Below are 11,707 nucleotides of genomic sequence, written 5' to 3' on the forward strand. Positions count from 1 at the left end.
TTGCAATGGGCTGGGTTTCTAGGGATGGAGAGGGAAAAGGCTAAAGATAATTTCCTCTCCTAGAAGAGAAGATACATGGGATCATCTAGATCCCCTCTTTGGTTAAATCAAAGTTGGGCATAACTGAGACGCATATTACAGAAAGTGCCAAAGGTAAAGGTGGACTGTCTTTTAAATGTTTTACACCTATCTGTGTACATTCCTCATGATTTCACACCCACAATAAATAAAGGAGAAAATACTATCGCCTGCTTTTATGGTTCTCACTTCTTGTTTTTCCTGGCGCTTCCTCAGATTCTGACATAAATTTCAGTCTTTGTTTTAGAAACAAGGCTTTGTGTCTCACGGTTAGATAGAAAAAGATGAAAAGGTTAACTCTAAAGTCAAAATTCAGAAGCCATGCCAAACAAATCTAGTGTTTATCTTCATTTCACAGCTCATTTTTTTAAGTCTATCCTGCCATTTGGAGAGCTGATCCAGTATTTTCAATGTCCTGGCCTGTCAAGAGTGGTATATGAGATACACAAGGAAGGTAAACGCTAAGCACACTGGACTTCTACAGCAACGTTGTGTCTGCCACAGAGAACACAGGAAGGCTTTAGAAAGAAAATCGTAGCACAGCGTGGATAGATAAATATTGTGTGAGTGCTTTGCCTTGCTTCTGTCTTTGACAGCTCATGAGGTAATAAACCTGGCATTTTGTAGATTTTTCTAGCTTTTCTATACAGATGGGTGTTCCTGAAGTTCAAGAAAACTCAGGTAACTGAGTGGAACAGCTCAGCACGAGCAATTAGCATGCACTAATTCTCCTTTAACTCCTTCTTTCTACACTAAGGCACATTTGTAATGATAGTGCTAAGCAAAATGAGTTTAGTTTATCATCTACTGATTTTATCATTTACATGGTCATTAATATATATATAGATACCAGGAATTGCCAAGAATTAGAGACATTATATAGCAGATACCTCACCAATTTCTAATTTTCATTTTATTAATTATTCGAAGCAGAACTTTGAACTTGGACTCTAACCCAGCAGGTCCTGGCCTGTGGTTGATGGACTCCTGCTAGCCCCAGCAAGCTGTGTCCATCCTGGAGTCCCTCTGAACATCGTCACTTACTGCCTTGGGTGGCAATAGTTTATACCAGGGGGCCCAAACATTTTTGTAATCCTAGACTGCTCTTAATCCTCACAATTTCATGTGTAGCACTGTGGAACCCATCACCAAGCCTGTAAGTGAAAGTATTGTTGCTGAAAGCAAAATTTGTCCATTCCAATGACACCCAAGTGTTTTATGAAAAGGAAAAAATATGTTCTGCCTTACTGAAGAAAGTGTAACCACAAAAGCTAGCACGTCCTGGGAACCTGGTACCGCTTTGCGAACGCACCCAGCGTGCATTTATAGAAATCTGGAACTTACTTGCACTGACGCATCTCTCCTGGGGGCAACAGCCATGCGGAAACATTTGAAAAGCGGGAATGAGATGTAAATACATTAAACCTTCACACTGATTCTTTTCCTATTTGGAACTTTTTACGTGCTTTATTACCCAGTGTTTAGTCACAGTGTCTAAATAAAAGAAGTTGTGCCTAAATACCAGGAACCAAGGACCAGCATTTGTGTCATGCCCAGTGCGGGTCCTGGCCATACTGCAAGATACGTATCTGTGAACTAAACCACTTAAGAACAAGGGTAACATGCCGCCATTATGTTAGGTTACTTTGAATAAAAACTTCGAGGGTTTCTTCAGAGGTCCTTGTGTCCAAGTCTCTCAATAGGCTAGTGATGAAATTCATAAAATAAAATTTAAAAAAAAAAAAAAAAGAAAATTGAAAACTGAAGACAGTTCCCCTTGTCCCTGTTCCAGGTACCTTCTCGTGGTGGAAACAGAAACCATGAATGACTCCAAATGAGAGAGGCTCAGAGTGCAGGTACCCAAAGGGTTGTGATTTATCAGTGTGCTCCTTTACAAGCCCTTAGGCAATGTTAAACATCTCTTTTCTGACACAAATAGCTGTAGATTTGTCCTGTTTTATTAATTACTTTAGATATTGTTTTCTGCTGCTTTGCATATTGCCAAAACAAAGATCTTACATCTGTTTCATTTAAAATTGCTAATTCAGGCTTACAGCCAAGCTTCAAACCAGCAGAATTAAGCAGTGACTTATTCCTTTGTATTTTGAAAATGCTATTCATTTTAACATATTTGTCAATGTAAGTACTAAGTAAGTTTTTAGTATGGTGATTCTGAAAAATCGCCTCCCAGAACACTATTTTCCTAAATTATGTAGTCTGCGATAAATTATTTTAAACAGTTTTGTATAAATCAAGCAGCTGAGCTGAGTTTGAGGCTACAATAAATGATGCCTTTATCTTACTTTGCACACTAATTACTGTAATACTGTGACACTATTGTTGTCCATACTACTTTAGACTGCAGGGAGGTTATAATTCAGTTTTAATAGTTTAAAATAACTCTTTGCTATACCAATGACAGGGTTGCTTGTTTTCATTTAGTACATTATATTTTGGAATGCACAAATAATTTATTTAAATAAAGGTATATACAAATATGATGAAGGAAAAACTCTACAGAATTCAGTACAATGGCTGCATGCACTGGGAATGACGCTATGATTTGCTTCAGAGGCGTGGAGTATGAACTGAAAATTAGGAAAAGTTTTGACGGTGTGCTGAAAATCCCATCACCACATCGAAGGGTCTTCAAACCTGCAATACATATTATGAATTAAAAAAAACATTAAACACATTTTAAAACCCCTTCTGAAAAATCCAAAGTTAGAACTACCTAAAATTTTCATATTAATAATAGCAGCAATAAGGAATACATATGCATATTTGCAGTTGAAGATTGTATATGTAACTCCCATCAAAGCAGAGGCATCCTGGTTGGCCAAATGTCTATACTTTGGCACCAGAACTTGCCCCTCCATACTGCTGCTCAGAGGGTGTGTTTTTACACCACTGAGACTCACTGCAGAGCTGCTTTATGCCATTAAGAAGCACTTAATGAAATTCAGCCGGAAAACTACGATATGTTGAAATATAGAGATATTTTTTGCTCTTATTCAGGAGTAAACAGTTTCCAAAGAGAATTCACTGAGCCAAAAAACAAAAACAAAACAAAAAAACCACGTCATGCTGTTACCACCTTCAAACAAAACTGAAGCCCACAGCCACCTTCCTAAAATATTATTGTGGTATTCCGCTGCTCAATATCAAACATTTGAAATACGTGTTGAAAGGGGTGCTGAGGGCAGGATTTGATCTAGAGGTCCTCTGCTTGCAAATAGCTGTTCTGTCTACACAGCAAGTAAGTCAACAAGTGGAGAACATGGAGAGAGACTAGAGGAAATGCATTTGCCTAATTTTTGCCATCTAAAAGTTGGGCATCTAGTCTTCCTTCACAGTCACTGGGGAGACACTGACACCTTGAGAGGGCAATTGATCCTGCCCATTTTCAGATGGAAGGCTCATTTGGAGATACCCATCCCTCCGATTGACTGCAAAGGCAGCCTAGACGACTACTTCACACTAGATACCTAACTCTTAAAGAGGCAGCAATAGCATCCTGTTATTTTAAAGGTTTTCTCGTGACTCCACAGGCTTGACAAGAAACATGCCATATCACATGTTTTCGTCATAAGAACTTATTTGTACTCAGGTCAAGGTGTCTCCTTTTTTTGTTCCTTAACTTCCTGTATTTTAACTGGTTTCTATAAGAATCTCTATAAACCTTCTTTCTATGGCCAGACATACACCTGGACTGCAAAATACTTTGGGGCATATATCAGTCAGCAAAAGTGAAATGTCAAACCAGGCCAGCCAAGCTGAATACAGTTTAGTTGTTTATTAATACCTCAACGTTTAGTTACAAAGTTTGTTCCCGAGAACTCATGAAGTGTGTCTCTCTCTCACTGATTCACTGAGTGCAAATTACATCTGCTCCGTAACTGGCTGTGTATATAACTATTTCTAAAACATATACTTTGTTAATTTAAGTTCAGAATAATACCAGCCTGCCTTCTGTTCATTCAGCCTGGCTTCCTCCGGGAGGAAGGCTTAGGCAGCCGAGTTGTACCTGGGCATATTTGCGGTGTGTCCAGCTGCCCGCCCCTGCGTGGCTCCCCCAGCTTCCCCACCAGCTTTCAAACCCTCTGGACAATTTCAACCAAGTCAGGGAGAGTTACAGATATCTCAGAGATATTAAGTTCCTGATGTGCCATGAAACACAGGACTGGCTAGAAAGAGGATTTAATTATGTCCTCACTTGGAAGAAAAAGCTGGAGCGGGATTCAGAATCCATACAGGGTTTTATCCTAGAAAACGCATCCATAGGAAACTAGACATCATTGTTCCCAGTACTCCCACAATTGTCATCGATGAATGACAAATACCGTACATAGTTTAAAGTGCTGTTATAGGGGGTATGAAATAAAAATCTGTTTCTCATCAATTCTTGATCTTAAATGCAGACTAGTTTGTTATTTTGCTCATGAGTTTTTGCTCCCTGGTGCGTTATAAATAGCAATATTGAAACAATAATAATAACCATAAAGTTTTGTTATGAAGGGGTGAAAATTACAGAGAGTATTAGACTTTGTACTACCCTGTGTGTTGCCTCAAATTCACGGCAGCGGAAATTTCCCATTATGCGAGGGCTCTGCCTTGTCATTACCAAACACAAAATAGTCTAATACATTTCACTACACTCCATGCAGTTTTTTACATAAGCATCTGCAGAGAAAACTGCATCCCCTCAGCTGCGGTTAGTCATCAAACCGTAAGTCAATGGCCTCCGTATGCGCAGAACCGCAAGTCTCACGGACAACCTCCCTCGATGGCAGTAGAAATGTTGGTCACCTTTCAGTGACAAGTTCATGCCCTAAGTTCAGTGCTACAGACTATTATGCTTAAGTACTTAACTAGTCTAATTGTGCCTTTGCACAGCTCGTGAAAATGCAGAGCATTTGCTTGTAGACTCCTGAGATGACTGCTGCATAAAACATTTATTTCTGCAGTAGAAGTAGTATCAGCAAACTTCAGGCTATCAGTAAAGGCTTAAACCGAGCTCATTCATGCTCGATTGTAACCAAAACTAAACCCGATATATTCTTTCATGAGACAGAAACCCCCTGTATTTTACTTTTTGAACATACTTACTTTTAGCCATGTAAATTGCAGTCACTACCACAGTATCTTACGTCATAGCTAAAGAGTCATTACCTAACTAGATAAATACAGTACGTACGTTTGAAATCCCACTGTTCCTTGAAACATCACTGTTATTTTAAACCAAGTGCAAATGGAAACACAAAGGCCTTTTCTCCCTTTGTAATATATTAGGTACAAAACCAATGTGAAATACTGTACTTTGAAGACCAGTTATAGCTGTGCATTTGCGTGTAAGTTAACGTATGTGCGTATTTACCACTCACGCATCTTTAGAGGAAAAAATTAAACCTGTTTGAGTAGCAAATGAGTAGAAATATGCCATTTTGGGGGCTCTAATCTGTCATCAGGCGTCAGCGTACAATTCCGTGTAATAAAGACCAGTAAGGGGCAAGCGTTGTGGAAGTGCTTCCCTTCCTCCAAACAGCAGGTACGGCCCGCTCCCACAACCAGGAAATGAGGAGTTTGGACTATATTGTATCTGGTAAGGCATTTCTTGCATTCATAGATGGTGCTAGCTCTTAACAAAAAAGGAATTAAAAATGTTGTTTTTTCAGGACATGTTTACTCAGCTGTTGGTGGCATATGTTTTCTCCCTGTGAAACATATTTATTGATAACAAATGAAGCTGTTAAATCTAAATGAGAAGTGAAAGCCACCACAAAACTTCTTCATACATACCTGGATCTAGGAATATTTTCTGTGCTTTCCCTCAACAAGAGGTCTGAGATCAATGTCTCTGGGCTTGATCTCTTTCCATATCTAAAGAAAGAGAAAAAAGTATATTTTTGTATGTCAGTTTTTAAAAAATGAAGACTAAGCATGGAATCATTAAACAGATCTTTTCAGAAAAACTGAATAGAGCAGACATAAAGACAAGTTTCCAGCAAGTATTTTAACTGAAGTTGACCTTAACTCTTAAGCCATGTGAGAAAATGTTCACTCTTCAGTATTTCTTTGGATGTATTTTTTCCATAATCATGTTACATGATAGTATTGAGAAACTCTATTTCTCAATTCGATGGCTGTTCCTGGATACTCTAAGGCCTTGCACCTTACTGATGTGAGCATGGAGGAAGGGGGAGGAAGCTGTGCATGATGTGACCTCTGAGCATGCCATTCCCGCCTACAAACCCCGTTCCATCATCTCATTAACTTTCGCATTGTTTTAGATGCTACTACATTGTAAATGAGGAGTCAATTTTATCTACTAAGTGAATAGAAAACTAACTCAGATATGCCATATTACTCAAGGAACTAGCCAAGATTTTTTAAGATAGCTAGTGCATTTGGGGCTGCCCAAGTCATAGCACATTAGGTTATAAAAACTGAGCTACCCCGAGGTAATTATCACTTTTGAACTACGTGGCCATGGGAGAGAAAACTTTCTGAATCAGAGTTCTTTTTCAATTAAATGGGATATCACCGGCTACTTTTGTCCTATATTTCTGCAGCAGCTGTCTTTCTCTTGCTTTTTTTAAATCCTGGATACTATACATTTTTCAACAGTTAAAAGTACTGCAATTCCTGGTTCCTGGGAAGGAATTTGCTCTCTTTTCCTGAGAAAACAGAATCAACGATGAGCAGCCAGCTTTACAGACACTTCTTCACTATAAGGATTCATTAGCCTAAGAGTGATAACTATAAGCAAACGCTCCCTTGGTTGGAAAGAATTAAGATCATGGTTTGTAACTTGTGTATGTAACTAGTCTGAATCACAAAGTACATTAACAGGTAACAGTTTTGCGAATGCCACTTGAGTGAAATTCTGATTCCAAAGAAATCAAAGGTGTAATTAAGGACTTAGATTTTATCCATTGCTATCAAGATGTTTCTCCAATGACTTGATCTAAATTTTGGGGGAAAAAAACCAAAAAACCTTCCCAAACTATATTTCAAAAGCTAGCAGTTTTACGTGTTGATGGCATGACTTACATATCTCACTTTTCAATCATTTTATTCAACTTGTTGTATTTTTACATTGCCTTAATCATTTTAGTACATCACCTGTGCTGCAGAAAGACAAAGCATCAGTTTCAGAATTTTAAAGTAAATTTCTTAATCTAAACTGACTGAATGCAGGTATCTGAAAAGAACCAGCCAGACATAGTAAAATGCTATTACAATAACGCAATCAAGCATGATGCTGAATCAAATACCTTGCACTCCATCACCACTAAGGGATTTCTTTCTTTCTATTTCCCCATTCCAATTAATATGTATGTGACCTGGACTTCAACTGAGGGGGAATCTAATGTGCCGTTGTTTTAAAGAAATCGATTTAACAAATCAACAACTTGCTCCAACAGCTTACACTTGGGCAGAACTCCCACTAATCTCTTGGAAAGTTTTGTCTGAATAAGAAATGGGTTGCAACTCTGGAGTGCAGAGATTTGGACGAATCATGAAGACGACTGTGTTGGGGAGATAGTTACCTTTTATTTAAGTCCCTCCAGCGCCTTGGCTAGACCAGTGCTGCTACCTGTGCTGGATGGACCCACCATGCCCTCACACAGCAAAGCTGCACGCGAGGCGACTGCCAACTGCAACCAACTAGGCTGGCCAGGGAGCAGATGCTCTTTCTATGTCAGATGCCTGAGCCTCCTGTCTGCTCCATAATTTTGCCACTGGGAAACAACTATGCTACAGCTGTAATAAAAAAAGGCCATGGACAAAGTCAATGTCTTCTTACTGAAGCAAATGCCTTGGGAGATCTTTGCTCCAGCTGCTTCATGCTTTGCTCCTTGTCTACCCTGCCCAGCTCTGAGATAATGTGAACACAGAAAGCCAGGCCTTTATTTGCTGTTTGGGAAACACTTTTATCAAGTATCATAGCTGTTTTAAAAGAATGAGGCTCCAAGTTTTGTGAAAGTACCTAGTTAGGTTTTACGCTCAGCTTGAGACATCAAGGCCTTTTTTCAGGCATGCGGATAACCCACAACTCCAGCTGAAGTCAAAGGGATCGAAGACCAAATGTACTTATTCTGATTAGGGACATAGTATCTCAGACTCAGCAAAATCTCAAAGCTTCCTAAGAAAACTTGGGAGTCAAATCCTCAAGACTGGCAATGGGAGCTGAGGGATCTCAAAAGCATCTTGTGGGCTTGATGCAGAAAACTGCCCAAAAAACCCAAGCCCTTAAGATCTGCTCCCTTCCACATTAAAGGGTGTTGACATGAAGTGGGAGCATCAGCACTGCCTAAGTCAGACACACTTTCATACTCTCTGCCCTGCCTATGATTCAAGCCATTTCCAGCAGGAGTGGCCTTACTGTTTTGCTACAGCACAGAAGAGCCACAGCTGCAAGAGCAAGCTACAAGGGACAAAAGGAAGAGGGCCTGTTGGCAAGAGGGAGTACAGGTAGTACCAAGTAGCAGAAGAAGGAGCGATTCAAGGAAAGATGGTCTCTGAAAAAAAAACCCTGAACAGTGCAGTAGAGGGGTATGAGGCAAGGACCACAGGACGGTTTTGAGGACAGAGGTGGGACTAATCCAAAGACACACAGATATCCGCAGGGTAGGAGTCTGCATCTGTGTTGGTCACCTTAGGTTCTCTTTATAGTCATAAAGACCGGGCACGTAAGGAACAAGGGATCTCATTCAAAACGAGAAATCTGAAACAGGCCTGGTGACTTGTACCCTTCAAGTATCTGTTTCCCTCAGCTAACCTCAAAGGGGTGTAAAGCTGATGGGCACAGATGTCTAAAGCTAAGTGAGATGGATCTGAAGGAGAAGGATCTCAAAGGAGAGAGGGAGCAAAGCAGCCACACAGACAAAGGCTAAAGACAAGAAATGAAAGATGGTCTAGAAGGAAGAAGCTTCATGGGAGCTGGGGTGAAGACCCTGTGAGTCACACTAAGCTCACAGGGGAATGATACTCAAATGCTTTGGTTAGGTCAGAAGCAGAAGCCAGCAGGATGAGCCAAAAGGTTATTCATAATCACAAAAACATCAAACAAGACTAGACAGATGAACCTGAAGAGAAAAAAGCATCAATCTCATCCTTTCCCAGCATGCTTTTACTGCTCTGTCTCACCAGCTGCACAGTGACCAGGCTGCAGGCACCAGAGCTGGTGAGAGGCCGAGCACAGCCTGGTCACACACCCTCAGGAAGAGCAGGGCGAGCCTCCAGACCCCTCATCTCCCCCCGTTACAGGGCTCCCGAGCAGCACCAAGCACAAAAGGCAGAGGCAAAAAGCTGAAACAAGACAGAAAGCTTCGAGCACCTCTGCTGAAACAGACCAAATGATCTTAGACCAGTCCAAAATGCTTCAGAAGTTACTGATTCATTTTGCAAGTGACTGGGCCACTGCCGAAACAGGGAACCTCCAGGAGCTCACTTAAACTTTCCAGAGGGAGGCGGCAATTACTTCATTTCTGCATTGTTAATTCACCACACCGTGGAAACAGCACACCCTTTTTTTTTTTTTTTTAGTTAACCTATGTAGTCAACTTTACAATGTGTATGATGAAGTTGCCATTGTGGTGTTTTTTTCTGCCAGCTTTCTTGTACTTCCGGGTCAATCCTGTTCCCTTTAAATATGAGGAGATGGGTGGGAAATCTAGGTGAAACCTGAAGAACAAAATTTAAATTCTGCATTGTTTCATCCATCGGCAACAATAACTATTTTTTAGTTAACCTATGTAGTCAACTTTACAATGTGTATGATGAAGTTGCCATTGTGGTGTTTTTTTCTGCCAGCTTTCTTGTACTTCCGGGTCAATCCTGTTCCCTTTAAATATGAGGAGATGGGTGGGAAATCTAGGTGAAACCTGAAGAACAAAATTTAAATTCTGCATTGTTTCATCCATCGGCAACAATAACTATTTTGGTTCATTTCAGAACCCAAAGCCACACAGAAGAATGAAAGCAGTCTCACTCTCCAAGCTGTGTACTTGCACCCCAGAAATGAGAAAAAAGCTACACGGTCAACATTAAAGCAAGTGGAGGTTGAACACAGAAGGAGTTTTCATTTGGTTAGTTTTGGGGCTTTTGTTTGTTTGTTTTTAAATATGACCTGGGTTTGGACAGGAACCACCTTTGAAATCAGAGACTAAAGAAACAAAAGAAAAGATGAGAGACCAGCCTGGAGATCCCACTGCACACAAGGGAAAAAGGCAGCAGGGCAGAACTTGAGGATCAGATTATTTTAGCAGTCATCTAGACAAAAAGTTATCCGAGCACAGACTATCACACAGAAGCATGCCATACACATGAACGAGTTGTGAATATTGCTTTAAAAGTTCAGGACTGAAGAACTGTATTTCTATCAGCCTCTTCATCTGTGCTATGCTATTAGTGCACTGGCAGACAATGTTATGGGTTTGCTGGGAAAGCTCTCAGTTACACGATAGCCTCCCTTCTAATTTAATTCTTCAGACTTCTAGAGGGACAAATGAAAGCCTAATTTTAGACCACTCATTTGGTTTTCATATTAAACAAATAGATAAATATGTCAAAGCTCTTCTGGGTCACGCACTGTTCAGAGACCTCAGAGGAAACTTCTATTAATCACACAGTCTAAACTGGACAGATGCTACCAAAGAAAATGATTTTTATAATAATTTGCACTTTTTTCAGTAAGAGCCTTTACGTCTACTTTAACAAGCATAGTCATCCCCAGAAAGCCAGTTTAGAGCTAGGCATGTTCGGGTCATACTCTTTTCTCTTTCAGCTTGGGCTTGGGTTCTTGCTTGTGGTCTTGAGAGAGTTTTTGTTAGGACTAGTGGGTTTTTGGCACTCACAGCTGCATGAAGTAGCTGGCAAACCACAAAGCATCTGGACTACTACAACTCCTCAGCAAGGCTAGAGGGGTGCTTTTTCTCACCAAAATCTTCACTAGAGTCGGTGGCAGCAACAGAAGTGGGAAACTGCTCCCACTGCCCTATCTAACTCTCTCCAGCTCCCAGGTTAGTTATGTTTTCTCTCCCTTTTGGGGGGCTCTCCCCGTGCATGCTGCCCTGTGGTTCATGCTCCTGCCTGCCAGCCTGTGCCAGGGCTAGAAAGGGCTGAGAGAGCAGAGGCAGCATTGGCACCCCTGCCCCTTCTGCCAACTCGGATGGCGGAAATTCAGCTTTGGACCCAGAGGCGACTCAGGGGTGCATGGCTGTCGCTCTCTAAAGGGAGTCTGTGCACCACTTCTTTCTCCGTGTCGGTGGGGAAGCAGGGCAAGACACCCAGGTGCGAGGGGGCACCCCACTTTCCAACCCTGAGTCTCGCCAAGGAAAAAGGCAGCCCGGGGAGCGGGAAAGGAGGATGCTGGCGGGGCCGCTCTGCCTACCTCTGCCTGGTGATGAGGTTGATGTAGTGCCTCAGCGCCGAGTAGTATCTGGCCATGTCCTCTGCGGGGGCGTCCTCGCCGGGGCTGTCCGGTTTGGAGGGGTACGCCTCTGCCAGCGTCCCCAGGCAGACCAGCAGCGACAGGGCGAAAGTCAGCACCGACACCCACAGCCTCACGGTGCCCTGCATCTGCGCGGTGGGGTGGGATGGGGGAGAGGCGCCGTCAGCACCT

At 41.6% G+C, this 11,707-nt stretch overlaps 1 protein-coding gene across 1 annotated transcript; it reads right to left on the reverse strand.

The window, feature by feature from the left end:
• Positions 1–2,441: 2,441 nt before the first annotated feature.
• On the reverse strand, positions 2,442–11,690 carry NPY (neuropeptide Y). The gene is made up of 3 exons (XM_009573415.1): positions 11,477–11,690; positions 5,878–5,958; positions 2,442–2,733 (listed from the first exon to the last, which is right to left on the reverse strand). Exons 1-3 carry the CDS (start codon positions 11,662–11,664, stop codon positions 2,709–2,711), a joined length of 294 nt encoding a protein of 97 aa, XP_009571710.1. The 5' UTR covers positions 11,665–11,690; the 3' UTR covers positions 2,442–2,708.
• Between the last annotated feature and the right edge of the window lie 17 nt (positions 11,691–11,707).

This window comes from Fulmarus glacialis, unplaced genomic scaffold, assembly GCF_000690835.1.
Source record: "Fulmarus glacialis isolate BGI_N327 unplaced genomic scaffold, ASM69083v1 scaffold13422, whole genome shotgun sequence".
Lineage (NCBI taxonomy): Eukaryota > Metazoa > Chordata > Aves > Procellariiformes > Procellariidae > Fulmarus > Fulmarus glacialis.